General features: G+C 42.6%; 1 protein-coding gene across 2 annotated transcripts in view; it reads right to left on the bottom strand.

Annotated features, from left to right (window-relative positions):
- Positions 1-16,200, bottom strand: part of VAT1L (vesicle amine transport 1 like) — a 53,139-nt gene extending 36,939 nt beyond the window's left edge. The window contains exons 1-3 of one of the 2 annotated variants that reach the window (XM_083752339.1): positions 15,728-16,200; positions 3,142-3,271; positions 677-892 (exon numbers count right to left, since the gene is read on the bottom strand). In XM_083752339.1, coding sequence (XP_083608465.1) covers positions 677-892; positions 3,142-3,271; positions 15,728-15,951 — 570 coding nt within the window. In that variant the 5' untranslated portion in view covers positions 15,952-16,200. Of the gene's footprint in view, positions 1-676; positions 893-3,141; positions 3,272-3,351; positions 3,792-15,727 lie in introns of those variants that run through there. The other variant, XM_083752340.1, reaches the window with a different exon arrangement.
- Between the last annotated feature and the right edge of the window lie 364 nt (positions 16,201-16,564).

Raw genomic sequence — 16,564 nt, 5'->3', positions numbered from 1 at the left:
TAAGGCACTGTCTATTTAAGTTAAAGAACACACTAACACGGACCACAATTGCCCTGTGGAGTCCCTAAGCCCAACATTATTTTTTTAAAGCTCTGTGTTATTTTCAAATCCCACACTTGGGATTTTTTTAAAAAAAAAAAAACATTCAACAAGAATAAAACAGAGCTCCTCTGTACTGTACTGAGCTGTAATAAGATTATAAATTCCAGTCCTTTACTGCAATGGGTCATTCATCTTAAACACAATTATTTGGGGCTAAAGAGATTTTGTGCTAAAATGATTTTTATCCTTGTTAGGGCCAGTTGTAGCCTGCATAGTCAGGATTTTGGCAGACAGTGATGATGGGCCCCTAGAGCTTGCAATCTTCTTTTCCAAATACCTTCCAAATCTTTCAGGTTGGTTATTTCTTTTAGTGATGGGGTGAGGGCAGTGGTTGTCAGATACAGAAGAGGCAAGCCTCCAACCCCTGGCTGTTGAGTTGAGATTGAGTTGAGGGGATCCTGACTCAAGATCTATCTCCTTCTGGGGAGTGAATCGTCAGAGTTTAAGGAAACACTCCAGCAAGGCAAAAAACAAACAAAAACAAACGACTCAGAGGGGGCTGAGGTTGGACTGAAATTTGACACACAGGTTGAAAGTTATAATTCCTTTTAGGACAAAAGTTAAGCCAACTTACCACACCGCCGCCTGCAGAGTGAACCAGCACCGACATGCCTTCTCGCAAGTTGGCGACTTCAAAGAGCATCATGTATGCAGTTACAAAGTTCATAGGAAAAGCAGCAGCTTCAGAAAAGCTCATATCGTCAGGGATTTTGTACACAAATTCAAGAGGTGTGCACACAACTTCTGCCCAGGCATTGTAGTTGACAAAGGCCATGACTCTGTCTCCAATCTGTAGACATTTTGGGGGGAAACACACATTCGGGTTACAGCTTTCAGGATGTCCCTGGCAACATGGCTACAGAGGAATGGAAAGCTCAACAGGGAACTTTTTATGTCATTGCAGGCAGGCACAATTGTTCCCAGTGGGGAACAGTTCACACATTTACCTACCAGCCATTGAGTGTATGTCTAGCATATAAGGATCAAATGACACACATATTGCCAAAACAGTGGTCTGGGATAAGAAATATGATTCAAGGGCTTTTAATTCTTGCCTCAAATATCAATTTGTGCCCATAAAGACTTTCCCTGTGGATTTCCCATAGTGCCTACCCATTTCCCCCTAAAAATAGAAATAAACATCTACCATAAACATCTTGAAATAAACATCTACCATAGTTAACAGACTATGTTGAAGTGTGTGCTTGCTATGCCCATAAAAATTTATTTGGTTTGCAGATGTGCCCAGAGCCTAAAATGTTGGTGACTCCTTGGACAGTGTTAAACAACAGCCTCCAACACTGCTATTTTCAATCAATATAGAACCCGCTGCAACTAATTTAAAGTAAAAATATACATGTTGGAAGATTTAACTGCATGCCTGTATCATATCATTATGTTTCTCTATAGCTCTTATTCAGTCAGGTCAGGGAGGTTTCTTATAACTTGCCTTTTAAAAAAAAGGACAGGCAAATTGGAACTGCACAGCTCCTTTGTAGATAATGAATTATCTCAAAATCCCGCCAATCCCTAAAGCTTAGAAAAGTTGCAATAGAGGAGAGCAGCAAATTATCCTACTGACCTCAATGAACAGGTTTTTATAATCTTCTCTGATCACTGCTAGTGTTATATCAGTGCATATTTTCAAGTTCTTAGTGACATTTTTGGACTTTGCTGGAATTATCTTGAAATTATCACAAGTGTATGTGTGTGTGTGTTTTTAGTATAGATTGTATTTTTACTGCAAACTTTATATCATTGCCTTCTCATACCTACAACCAACTTTATCATTTCCTTTTGACAGATTCTAAAATAGGAAAGCAATTCATATTACTCTTCTGGCTCAAATTCAATTACAAACAAAGAGATATTACACCAGAAGAAAAGGTTGGTGGTGGAGAGGGACTTATTTCAAATATGATACAGTAGAAATCCTTTTTTTAAAAAGGGAAATTGTTATTCTATATATCATGTTCAGCATGTTATGTTGAAGTCCATAAGAATAAAGGTAATTTATTCAGTAATGTTCTCTGCACGTTTTGCTATAGATAATCTTCACATTGGTGCTCAAATATTTTTCAAGAGGAACATGCTGTTTTAGAGGACCCTAGAAGCTACTGAAACCCCGCCTCAAGAGTTCAGCTTGAATGTGAGGACAAAAAGTGTCAGAAGCAAACCTACAGGCCTTGCTCACAATGTCCCTGCCTGTCTGATTCCCTTCCCTCTTCACTCCTGAACTTCATGTGTTAAGCACAAAAATCTGATGGCTTGTTAACTCCATTGACACACACACTCAGAAACCTCTGCATGATCAGGAACCCTACAAGTGATAGGGAACCCAACTAAAAACTTTGCCTGTGATTGGGCATGTGATTGGGAACTTCAGGGCATGCGGTGCCAGATTTAGGTGGTGCAGGCAGTTCCCCACACAGGGCACTGAGCTGAGGGGATACAAATTAGTGCACTTGAGAGCATGTGCAGAATGGGAGGCAACGGTGCTGCCATTTTTGCTGTATCAGCTACAGAAGCAATGTAGGGACCCTCACACCCTGAACATCAGAAATAGAATAAGTGAGGCCTATAACAAAAGGTTGCAGTGTGGACTGTTCTTGTTCAGTCCCCTCCCTTCAGGAAACTTTATTCCATCCCCCCCACCCCCAGTTTGTCTACCACTGCCACAAATCAGCATTCTGTAGCCACCGAGCACACTTAGTCCTCATCTGGATATTTTTTATCTACCTCAATGATTTTGCACACCTCCAAGTGTAATCATACCTCCCTCTTGTCTGTAGGTGGTGCCATTTTGGCTACATTAGTTGGGCAGTCACACCTGAACGTCAAAAATAATGATGATATCATCATATGGGTCATTTTGATTTTCAACGTCTTTATCAACAATTCCTATCGTTGAATGTGAATTTTTCACTTCTGTGGCATACTAAATTGAAGTTTTCCTTGAGCTACCCACCACAACTAATATGTGATCATATCTAATAAATACATTGCCACCGTCTCAATCAGATAAACATATGAGATTACCTCATAGCCTTTCACATTGTCACCCAGAGCTTCTACGATCCCAGAGCATTCAAATCCAGGCACAAGTGGAGTTTTGGGTGGATTGTCAATGTTCCCCTGCCGAACCATCAGGTCAATAAAATTTAACCCACTGTGAATAAAAGAAACAAGTAATGAGGATGTGTATCACAGTACAGTAAACAAAGGAGACAAAATGTAGGTGAGACTTACGCAATCTGGTGTCCTCTAGATGTCATGGACTAGTCCCATACATTATGCCATCAAAACAAAACAATGACCATAACAGCCACAGGAGGCTTTGGCAGCACACTAGTAACAAAACAGCATTGTCTCAGTCAAGTAAAAATCCTGGGAGAAAAAGTAAGTCATTACCTGGTGCCAAAAAGATGTCAGTGAAGGTGCCAGGCAGCCCTCACTAGAGAGAGGATTCCACAGATGGGGAGCCACAACTAAATATGCCCCCTCTTCTGTCATCACCCTCCAAGCGTCCCTCAGAGGGCCACCTGGAGAAGGCCTCTTAGAAAGCGCTAAGGGTCTGTATAGGTTCATATGCATAACATATGAAATGGAGTTTAGAGAAGTCTTTTCCACGTTTCAACATCAATAGCATAGCCATCTCCTTCTGAATCTCGGGAATTGCATTACCCACCAACTGGTCACAGACAAACTGATGACACAGGTACAGGTGACACAATGCCAGAATTCTCTTTATATATTTAATATTGTCTTCTGTAAATAGATTATGTAGGATATACATAGCATATTTGAAAAGCATAACTGACCTAATCCAGATGGGTATTCACTTTCTGCGTAAAGTCTGTGCAGCAATTTGACATGTCTTCTTATGAATTATTTGTACTTCACTGTTTGCATTTGTGAAGTCTTTCAAAGCTATATTAAGAGACCATGCACAACCCACATTTGAAAAGCACATTTTAGAAGGGGAAAGGTCATATTATGTAATTCCAGCAACCACAGTGACCTAAAGAAAGCCATCTCTTATCCAAACATTGAGGTAGACACAGGATGGAAGTGAAAACTGAACTGAGCATCCACAGCAAAAGACATGCCCATCAGGATTAAATGAAAAGCTCAAATCTTGATGCACGCTGGATTTCTCTTGAAAATCAGCTAGGGGTGGATATGACTTGGGAGAAATGGTCTCACAGACCTAAATGGGACCCCTGGTGGGCCTTTATGCAACATCCCCCAGGGATGTTGCATAACATCCTACATAAGTTCTGAAGAACTCAAAAGTTTGCTAAATACTTTGCAATATTTGAAATGGCCCTAATAAAGGTTTTCTGTGGATCCCACCATGGACCAACAAAGATACCTATGATAGGTTCATACCCATTGAGTTTCCCTTTCCTAGGGTGACCGGGTGAAAAAGAGAAGTTTTGCAGCTTTGATAAATAGTTTTAAGCTACACCTTTTGAAACTCCCTCTAGCACACAACAATTAGAGGTGTACAAGCCCAGTGCTCCTTCTCTCCTGTCCATTCTAGACATTTTCAGCTGGTGCTGAAGATTGAACCAAAACTGTCCATGTGTTGGAAGAGTTTTTCCTCAACTTGAAAATGTCCTCACTGCATCTCTGGTAAACATGACTAACAGTGCAATCCTATACATTCAGAAGCAAGCCACACTGACTTCAATGAGACTTACTGCTAAGTAAGTGTGGCTAGGATGCAGCCTAGACAAAGCAAAATGGGATTAACTATATAAACCTTTTTCCTTGACTGGTTCTGCTGTAGGCAGACTCTGCTACAAGAAAATTTACACAGCAGTGTGTTCATACTGACATGAAAAATGTTTCACTGTATTCCCAACACTAAGAAAAACCCTTGAGACAGGCCATTTCCTTCTCTTTGTGTCCCCTCTGAATATCAGAAAATAATTAATGCTGTTTAAAGATAGAAACATGTTTACACGTTGCCTCTCTGTAGAGATGCCAGAGAAACTAACCATTACATTGCCTTTGAAGTCTGGAGGGAGGGAGGGCACCGGAAACGTGGAAAGAGGCTTTCATCACATTGGTACCTAAATCAGAGACTGAAAAGACCCAACTTAAGAACTACCGCCCCATCTCACTCCTAAATGTGGATTATAAAATTTTTGCAGATATTTTGGCAAATAGACTTAAAAAAGTATTAAATGAAGTGATTCACAAGGACCAGGCTGGCTTTCTCCCTGGTAGGCATTTGTTTGACAACACAAGAAACATTATTGACATTTTGGAACTTCTACAAACAAATCTGAATACCAGAGCGGTTTTGATTTTTGTGGATGCAGAGAAGGCCTTTGATAATATTTCTTGGATGTTTATGAAGAAAAATTTGGAAGGGATGGGAGTGGGGCTGGGGTTCGAAAATGGTATAGAAGCAATCTACACAGAACAAAAAGCTAAATTGATAGTAAACAATGTGGTGACAGAGGAGTTTAAAATTGAAAAAGGGACACGCCAGGGGTGCCCCCTATCCCCCCTATTGTTTATTTCAGTCCTGGAGGTGTTGCTAAATATGATTAGAAAGGACCGGTTGGTCCAGGGGATTGAGGTCGGAGTGAAACAATATAAATTGAAAGCATTCGCAGATGACGTGGTATTAACACTTCAGGAACCAGTCTCCAGCACTAAAAGAGTGTTAGAATTAATTTCTGATTTTGGTCGGGTGGCGGGGTTTAAGTTAAATAAGCAAAAAACCAAGGTTTTAGCAAAAAATTTGACAGTTACAGAAACAGATGAGTTCTCTAAAGAAACGGAGTTGAATGTGGTTAAAAAAGTAAAATACCTAGGGGTGTACTTGACCTCCAAAAACTTGAATTTGTTTAAAGATAACTATGAGAAATGCTGGTTAGAAATCAAAAGAGACTTGGATATATGGTCAAGACTGAAACTTTCCTTGTTAGGCCGAATAGCTGCTGTAAAGATGAATGTATTGCCGAAAATGTTATTTTTGTTTCAGGCCCTACAGATCGTGGACAAGGTGGAATGTTTTGGAAAGTGGCAGAGGGATATTTCTAAGTTTGTTTGGCAGGGCAAAAAGCCCCGAATAAAGTTTAAAATATTAACTGATGCGAAAGAAAGAGGGGGATTTGTCCTGCCAGACTTGAGGCTATATTATGAATCTGCAGCCTTCTGCTGGTTGAAAGATTGGATTTTATTGGAGAACACTGATGTCCTGGATCTGGAAGGGTTTGACAATGCGTTTGGGTGGCATGCATATTTGTGGTATGACAAGGTCAAAGTGCACAAACTGTTTAAAAACCATATTGTCAGAAGAGCAATTTGGAGGGTCTGGATAAAATACAAAGACTTATTGGAGAGTAAAACTCCGAGGTGGCTCTCACCGGTGGAGGCTAAGGCACGTAAGAGACCCAACATGGAGGCCCATTGGCCTAAATATTGGGAAATAATTGAAAAAACTGGAGACAATTGGAGGTTGCTAAGTTTGGAGAAATTGAAAACTAAGGTACGAGATTGGTTGCACTATGCGCAAATTCAAGAGGTATTTAAAATAGATAAAAAAGTTGGATTCCAGGTGGAAAAATCGAAACTAGAGACTGAATTGTTAGAGCCAAAAAGTAAACTACTTTCGAGAATGTATAACCTGCTGCTTAAGTGGAATACACAGGATGAGACAGTCAAATCCGCTATGATAAAATGGGCTCAGGATGTGGGGCATAACATTATGTTTGCAGACTGGGAAAGGTTATGGAACACCGGTTTGAAATTCACGGCATGTACTGCCTTGAAGGAAAATATTATGAAAATGGTTTACCGGTGGTACATGACCCCAGTCAAGTTAGCCAAGATATATCATCTGTCTGATAACAAATGTTGGAAATGTGGAGAGGCGGAAGGGACATTCTTCCATCTCTGGTGGACCTGCCCGAAAGTGAAGGCCTTCTGGGAAATGATCCATAATGAACTAAAAAAGGTATTGAGATTTACCTTACCTAAAAAACCAGAGGCCTTCCTTCTGGGCATGGTGGACCAGAGAGTGCTTAAGAAGGACAGAACCTTTTTTATGTATGCTACCACAGCAGCAAGGATCCTGATTGCAAAATATTGGAAGATACAAGATTTACCCACGCTGGAGGAATGGCAATCGCAGTTGATGGACTATATGGAACTGGCTGAAATGACTGGCAGAATCCGAGACGCGGGAGAAGAAACAACTGAGGAGGATTGGGAAAAGTTTAAGGACTATTTGAAAAAACACTATAAGTTGTATGAATGTTAAAAAAAAAAAAAAAATGCACCTTTCAGGAAATTCTAACTTCAGCAAATGTAAGTTATTGGAATGAAAATTAAGACACAAGAATTCAGAGGTAAAATAATGAAGTAACTTTATTGTGTTCAATATAAGACATATAAGAATCGAGCGACAGTAAAATTGAAAATAGGGAACATGATAAAATGGAAGTTACAATAAGTTTTGAAATAAGTTAACAAATTGCTGATGCTTTATAAGACAGAGAACGCAGGGTTCGGAGGATGTGGGGAAGTCCTATAGAATAGAAGGAAAAAGATTATGGAAACTTGTTATCTATACCCTATCTTCTTATAACCATTCTTTATTCTTTTTTCTGTATTTCTAAAAAGCAATAAAAAAATATTTAAAAAAAAAAAAAAAAATGAAGTCTCCTAACAGACTTGGATGTAATCTCAGAGAACAGCTCCAAACAAAGAATGTGATAACAACACGTTAGTGGAACTAGATTGTTTTGGTTACTACTAGAAATTGGGGGCCCCTCCCAATCCAAGGCAGATTCAAGTGTATAAGGGAGACACAGAACTCTCACTGCCTTACGGCACTCCCTCTAGTAGCAAACTCAGGTGGTGAGTGCCAAAACTAGGCCACTGAGAAACAGGGGTGTGCGCATGTGTATCAGCTGCTTAGGATAACCCTAAATTCTGCAGACCTACAAAATCCCTAAGGGGCAATCTCTACCCCAAACCAGTCCAATGAGGACTGAGCCACAGAATGCTGAGTCGTTTGAAAAAGGAAAAATAGAAGAGGGTGGGAATGTGTTACTGGACTAGGCAGCTGGAATCAGGAATGGGGGCATATCTGTTAGGAATGTTGAGGAGACATTGCAACATTTTGTTGCAGTTGACACTGGTGCTGTCTGTTTCGTGCCATGGCAAGCTGTCATCAGACAACCTTCATGATCCAGGTTTTGGCTGCAGTTCTATACTCACAACCATTCTACATTCACTGAGTGAAGTGGAGGCGGTGGGGGGTGGGGGGTGGACTTGCATCCACTGCCCACATCTTCAACCTTAGCTGTACCCACGAACAGGGACTACATGCATACAAGTGGACATAATCACAGTTCACACATTCATTGAACATGGAATTGCTGTGTGAACAGGGCTTGTGAATGATCAAAAAGCCCTGTTTTCAGACTTCAATACTTCTCCCTGTATTGCTTGCGCACCACATTTCAAATTTCTGTGTGGAGGTAAACACTAATTTTGATATCCCTTATGAGCACCTGTGCAAATCTTCTGGTTTCCTGTACACCACTAAGCCAGGGGTAGAGAAACTGAAGCCCACCAGGTGATCCTGGACTACAACTGCCATAAATCAATGCACATTGGCAGAGTGGGAATTACACCCTGATGGAAATGATAGTACAAAACATATGGAGGTCATGAGGTTGGGGAGAGCTGCATTACACCATGCTAACTTCTATAATATCACATCCTTCATGTGGGGATAAAGAGTTCTTGCACCGATTGTTCATATGCAAAGCAGTGTTCTGGGAACATTGAGCCGGGGATGTCTGAGTGGAAGCTAACACAGACATTAAAGACAGAAAGGGCCTGACCCAGAAAAAAACTGAATGAAAAGCTGCATGAATACAAGACAACATTCATGAGGAGATCTAGGTCATTGGAAACATCAATGGAAATGAGTGCCTAATTTAATTATTGCTCCTGATTGCAAGTTGAGCACTGATTGGCTCTCTGACCCAGTCTCCAATTCTGCATCTATCAGATATACCCTGCCTTTTTATATGTTCAGGGCAACATACAAGCTATAATAAAAGTCACAATGAAGCCCTAAAACCAGATGATATCCCTCTGCCTACTGTAACTCACATTGATAGCACCAAATCTTATTAAGACTAGAAACTCCATATTTGTATAAGTGGAAGATTAATCAACTAAGTGGTTTGTGATTTATGAGTAATGGCAACTGATAAGGCTGAAAGTTTTGGTTCTGGTGTACTGATGTAGGCTGCTCCCAGACTCTGAAAATCCCTCCCTAGAGAAGTTAGACGGGCTCCCTTCTTGCTGTCCTTCCACCAGCAGGTGAAGAACACCTTCATATTCCAGCTGCTTTTAATGAAAGGCTTGGGACTATGCTGTTTTTATTGTAATTATCCGTATGGTTTTTTTTTTTAAAAAATCTCTTATATTTATATATAGTTTTAATTCTGTAAATGTTTGTTTTGAAAGACACCCCCCCCCAAATGTTTTTAGCTATTCCTATTCTATCTGTAAGCTGCTTTGAGTCCCTTAGGGAAAAAGGAGAGGTATAAATAAATATATACAACCACTGCTGCTACTACTACTACTAATGATACTGACTCTGCTGTGTATAACTGTCCAGAAACCACTTTGCTTTTGTAACATTTTCTTATAACATCTTGCGCACATCCAATAAGCCAAAAGGTAGGAGTTGCAGTTATAAGCACACTTATTTGTGAGTTAGCCCCACTGAGGAAGAACTTACTTCCAAGTAAAAATGCATAGGTTCCAATTGAATGGACTTGTCAGCATCCTTGTTACTTGTTTAGAAAAGGGAAGGGAGAGAGGAAAGTGATGCATGTAATATGCTTGAATCCCAGAGGTGGAAAAGAGCTAAAAATAACCTCATCCAGTTTCCTGCTGCAAGAAATGACTACGAACTCATCTCTTCAAACATCACACCAAATCACGCCACAAGCTAAGAACAGGCACATCACAGAAAATTACTATACAACTGATAATTTGTATACGATACAGTGGAACTTGGGTTCTCAAAACCCAGAAGTAATTGTTCTGGTTTTCAAACGTTTTTCAGAAGCCGAACGTCTGATGCAGCTGTTGGCTATTGTTTCTGGGGCGCCTCCACCAATCGGAAGCCGCACCTTGGTTTTTGAACATTTTGGAAGTCAAACGGACTCCTGGAACGGATTACGTTTGAGAACCAAGGTACCACTGTATAGCTATATATTCAAGAAAGAACCGTGCATTTTCAGATATCATGGGGTGAGGGAGGAATATCATTTTTTTTAAAAAAAAACAACAACCAGCAGCATTCTGCTATGTAAAACAACCTGCACGTAGGAAAGTAGCAGAGGTGGTAGATGGGCAACTCTGACCTTTCAGCCTGCAATGCCAGGTGCATTTTGGAAAGGAGCCTTTTACAAGTGATGATTTAAAACAACAACCTCCTCTCCAGGGGTACAGTCCATTCTACTACTTCACGACATTCTCTCCATGTCCTCATTCTCTCCATGTGTAGATCAAGCCTTAGTCACAAGTAAATTGGATCTGGGAGTTAGCATTGCTGAACCACTGAGAATACATCAGTAACTACAGCAGACTTACACTACTTTTAAAAAATCATCATTCTTCCTCAACATGAAACTTGGAAAATTTAGGCTTGTCATTTATGTATCACTCGAAAATAAAGTAAGAATTTATATTCATAGATGTGGATTATGGAATAATTAATTACTATAATAGAAATTAAAGCCATGGTTTTCTCAGTAGTGATGTATGGAAGTGAGAGCTGGAGCATAAAGAAGGCTGATCGCTAAAGAATTGATGCTTTTGAATTATGGTGCTGGAGGAGACTCTTGAGAGTGCCATAGACTGCAAGAAAATCAAACCTATTCATTCTTAAGGAAATCAGCCCTGAGTGCTCACTGGAAGGACAGATCGTGAAGCTGAGGCTCCAATACTTTGGCCACCTCATGAGAAGAGAAGACTCCCTGGAAAAGACCCTGATGTTGGGGAAGATAGAGGGCACAAGGAGAAGGGGGTGGCAGAGTACGAGATGGTTGGACAGTGTTCTCGAAGCTACTAACATGAGTTTGACCAAACTGCATGAGGCAGTGGAAGACAGGAGTGCCTGGTGTGCTCTGGTCCATGGGGTCACGAAGAGTCGGACACAACTAAGCGACTAAACAACAACATAACAGAAATACAATAAATTTCACTGTAATGGCCAGGAGCACAGGAAGCTGCTTCATACTGAGCCAGGCCTTTGCTTCACCTGGCTCAATGTTGTCTACACTCACTGGCAGTGGGTGTCCAGGATTTGAGACAGGGCTATGTCCCAGCCCTAACTGGAGATGTCAGGGATTAAACCAGAGACTTCTGCCTGCAAGACAGATGCTACACTACTGAGCTACTGCCCTTTCCATGTGATCTAAGTGTCTACAAAGTTTTCTGTCCACACTCTAACTGTTGAGGGCTGCCTTGGAAATGAAGGTTTTCCCTTGTTAGGGTTCTTTTCTTTTAACCATACCTGGACTGGATAGCCCTTCAAACAGATGAGTCCCTCAAAAAGAGAGCTGTCCTCTGTCAGTCCTTCAGAGAAGACTATCCTCTGTAGGTCACGAGGCCACCTTAGCACCAAGGCAGCCAGCGACAATTTGTGATACACAGTTAAACTCCTGCCCTAAGACAATCTAGCATGATCAATCTAGCTTGGTTTGAATGTTGCAAACCAAACAGAACTGAGTGGGTTTTTGAGAGAGAGAGCAACACTCACTGGATCCCGCTCTACACCTGACCCTTGGCAAAACAAACCAACTCACCCTCCAGATTACATCACCTGATTCTAAAATAAGCATCTTAGCGTTCACCTTGACATTTTCTTCCCAGAAAATGCCAGGGCATTTGCGTAGTGAGAGCAGAGCACAGCTGTTTACATGACAAAACTCCTTCCCTGGCATGTATGCCCAGAAGTCCTAACTTCTATGGATTTTGCTTGCAAAAAACTTGAGGAATAGCATCCTGTATTGATTTTCTTTTTAAAATGTGGAGTTATATTGAAAAAGAGGCTGATGCTTCCACCATGAGTAGAGTGACTGTTCCTTTTAGAGACGCACTAGGAAACAAGCCAGGGACAGGGAAACCTCATCCCCTTGGCCGCCAAAATATTTATATGGACTAAAGGATGAAAGACCATGCTACTCACACACTGACAGTGAATATTTCCTTCAAAGGTCAAGCTGGAGGTGTGAGCTCTCTCACCCACTTGAATTTCACTATGGCCTAGAGCAGGGGTGAGGAACCTCAGCCAATCAGGGTCTGCAAGTCTATTCCCCCCCCAACCACACCCACCCACCTGCAAATCATAGGAACCAACTCTTAGGGATAAAATATTTGAGGGGGCTGGAGGCCCCAAAGTTGATGGATTTTGCCATTCAAAAGGTCTTGTGATGGATTACATGGGGTGGGGCTTACCTGCCCCCTCCCAATATTGTATTCAGGTTGGCTGCAAATGTTACTGGTGATACCAGCTGATAGGCAAGTCTTCCTTGGAAAGCCTACCCTGCACGGATCCCTTCAAGCTACAAAAAGGATGGGCATAGAGTCGGCTTTGCAAATAACCAGGTTTGCTTGTTTTCGCTGTGTGTGCAGTGAAAGCCAGCTGACCCCCTCCCCCCCCTTTATTGTTGCGTGACAGAGCAGCCTCTGCCAGAGCCGATGTCTAAAATAAAAATTGTGGTATCTGGGTTTGAGAACTGAATATAATACTTTTTAGTATTTTTAGAAAATGGAATAGTTTGGTTTACCTCTGAGTGCATGTTTTGAGTAATTTTCTACGTATAGCCGCCAGATGAAGAACTGGAAGTTCTCTTTTACTCTCGCTCTTTTTCTTTTCTATCTCTTTTCCTCTTTTAGGTTTGTGTTTTTATTTGGATTAACTACTTCTATCTTTGATATTCTAAAAAATATTGGGTATTTGATGTTAACTTTTGTATACCTTTTTCAAACTTTCATAAAATCTATGGGTGGGAAAGAAACTACTGCCTTGTATGCAGAAGGTCAGGGGTTAAATCCCTGGCATCTCCAGGTAGGGCTGGGAATGGCCTCTTGTTTGGAACCCTAAGGAGCCACTGCCAGTCACTGCAGGCAATTCTGAGCTAGATGGACCAACTTGATATAAAGCCATTTCCTATGTCCCTCCAGGACACAAAGGGGTATTAAGTGCCATAGTCTTGCTGTGTATGGTGTGTTTCTGTGTGTTTCTCTATTCTGACTTGCTGGCTCCAATTCCTGGCTCACCTCTGACAGCTGCTAATGACTTAGCCTTGAGAAAAGGGCAGTGTACATGTAAGGACTGGCTTCAGAAAATGTGCATTTTCATGCAAAGTGCATGCTGTTCAGTCCCTGCTTCCTCCACCACAAGGTCATATAAAACTGTTATGGTGAATGCCTTTTTGCAGTTTAATGAACTGCAGACCAAATCAGATATACATCTAAGCACATCTGCACTTTACCTGCACTGTATATTGCTTGCCCTGGAATGCCTAAATTCATAGGCACAGTGAGGCTCATCAGGCAAATCCCCATGCCTAATTGTATGATGTGTAAGGAAACCCCAGCCTCCCATCCCCTTCCAGGGAAAGCCAGCTTGGTTGGGGGGCAGCTTAGGGACAAGTGGGAGCAGGAAAACAACACAATAGTATAAAGGCCATCATGGAAGTCTAGTCCCCTTCCATGAGGGGGGAATGAGGGGGGAAACATCAAAATGGAGGCCTGGCTCTTAGTGAGGTGGCCAATATGTGTCTAGGCTGCATCATTTTCAGGTCACATCCACACCATAAATTTATGGATGTCCTATTGATTTTGATGGAGTTGACTTTATCAAGTGAGCACACCTTAGATTGCAGTCTCAACTTATTTGCAATACCTTCAAGTACCTAACTTTGTCCAAGAATGGGAGGGGCACTGACCTCCTGCCCCCCCACCCCAGCTAGCTTGAATCTTACATCAAATTCATTCTAATATTTATTTCATTGTACATTTGTTTTATTACATTTGTACCACACCTTTCTTCCATCAAGGGACTCAGTATAGCATCACATGTGGTTTCCAGGTCTGCCATTCAGGCAATAACTAGGTCTAAACCTGCTTAGCTTCAGAAAGATGCCAATAGCCTACAGCCAGTAACCGCTAGAACGTATAGGTCCCCAGATGTTTCTAGAATGCAACTCCCATCATCCCTGACCATTGTCGATGGCTCAGCATGATGGGAATTGTAGAGCAATGATATTTCTGGTCCCTGGGGTGAAGAGCACTGGCCTAGAAGTTGAAATACCAGTCTTTTACCATCAGCTTGCCCAAGCGTTGGACCACCTCAGCACAGTTGCTAAACACACACAATGCAGGAAACTAGCAATAATGGCAAACACTGAGTTGCTTCCCCATGAGAAAATGTGTTAGGAGTAGCAGGCAGCAGAGAAATGTAGAGATGAGAAAAGACTCAGTGGGGGAATTCATTCAGAGCGAAGGCAATGCTGGGTCACAGTAACCAAATGCAATCAATGCATGGCTGACAGACAGAAAAAGAACTTCACACCATACAAGAAACCTAATAGGATGCTGAGGCGAGTAGTGTCTTGGAAACCAGCCAGTCTACTACTAAACTGCAGAGTCACAAACATGGGAGAAGAGGGAAGACTGACAGAAAAAAATCACAGAAGGCCAAAATGCGGTTTCCCAGCTCTTACCTCGTCCTCATATCCATTTCAAAAGGCTGAAGCAATAGGAGCAGAAGCGCTCCCATTCAGCTGTACAGAATGAGGACCACCATAATGGAAAATTAAGGTGATCACCAGCACCATAATAATGGTAAATTAAGGTGGTTATCCTATGCACATTCTCCTGGAAGAAAGCCCCACTGAGCAGTTTTAGATCTGAGTAAATGCCTCAAAGGTTCGCCCTGTATGTAAGCTGGCAATCTGATGCATTCTTACTTGGGAGTAAGACACACTGCACTTAAGCAGGACCTGCTTGTGGGTAAACATGCACAGGGTGGCACCCTTTATATTTGACACCAAGCCCCGACTGTACTGCTGGGAAAATGTGCCTAGGACTGGCCTGTAACTTTGCAAAAGTGTCTTGGAGGGGTGAACATCCCCAAATCCCATCCATTCATTCCCAAGGGCAAGCAAGATCTCTCTCCTGTCCACCCTCAGGCTGAAACGATAGGCTACCAAGGCACTTAAGAAAATGCTCGCCCAGTGAAACACGGATGCTATCACTAAATGCAGAGAAGGGCTTCAGAATATGGATGGCAAGGAGTGGGGGGGAGGGGCTGGATGGGGGTCAGAGGCAAAGCATCTTCTCATGCAGAAGGTCCCTGGTTCAGTGCCTGGCACCTCTGCCTGGAACCTGGACTGTCCCTGCCAGTCAGTGTAGATGTTGCTGCTGAGCTTAGGGGTCTGACTCAGTTTCCTGTCTTCCTAGGAATATGCTTCTGGAGGGATGGGTGGGTGGGTGGGTGGGTGGGAAGGATGATGACGATGCTGATATAAGATTAAGAATAAGAATAATACTGGACCAGGCTTTGACTCTGATCTTGAGTTCTCCTTCCTGAGGCTCCGGCATCACTTTTTTGGAGACCCGCAGCTTGTTCAGTCCCCCGAAGGCAGAGAGCACCACGGCGCGCATCTCCTTCGCGTCCGCGCCTCTCGGGCTGCTGCTCCCGCCGCCGCCGCCTTCGGCTGCCTCCTTCTCGATCATCTGCTCCGTCTCCTCGGCTTTCTCGGCTCCTTCCTTGGCCATGGCGCTGCTCGAAGACGAGGAGGGGAAGGGGGAAGGAGGAAGGGCGGACGGATGGATGGAGGGAGAGATGCAGAAGAGCAAAAAGGCAGAGAGGGCGACCTTCCCTTCTCACTCCGGCAGCCTTTCCCTCTCCTGTTGAATGCGAGCGTGGGCTCTGCGTGAGTGTGTGCGTGTGAGCGCGCGCGCGTGTGCGCGCGGCGGGATGCTGAAAGATGTATGCAATGGCTGCAGCCGGCTGGAGGAGAGAGCTCGGTCCTACCGCCAGCCTGACCATCGCCAAGCGAGTAGAGGCGCCGCCGCCGTATAAATAAATGAACGCTGCAAATAAATAAATTAATTAACCTTCCCGCCGTCCTTGGAAATTTATTCCCCGCGAACGAGCGTGGAGGTGACGAATGGGCAGGTGTGTAAGCTTATCGGGGCAGGGAGTTGCTCTCTTTTTGTTGTCAAGCTGTAAAGGGCCTATTGCTTATGGCTTGCATTATATCATCACCATTTGCTTATTACTGGGTGGTACCCAATGATACCTGTTAAAGTTAATACACACAGTCAACTTGGGTCCCCTGATTTCAGAGGGTCTCCCCTGGTTAGGACTTACTTGGCGACAACCCAT

The sequence above is a fragment of the Podarcis gaigeae genome (genome assembly GCF_964106915.1).
Source record: "Podarcis gaigeae genome assembly, chromosome: 8".
Taxonomy (NCBI): domain Eukaryota; kingdom Metazoa; phylum Chordata; class Lepidosauria; order Squamata; family Lacertidae; genus Podarcis; species Podarcis gaigeae.
Note: the sequence above shows the minus strand (reverse complement) of the source record. Positions and strands in the feature narration are given on the sequence as shown.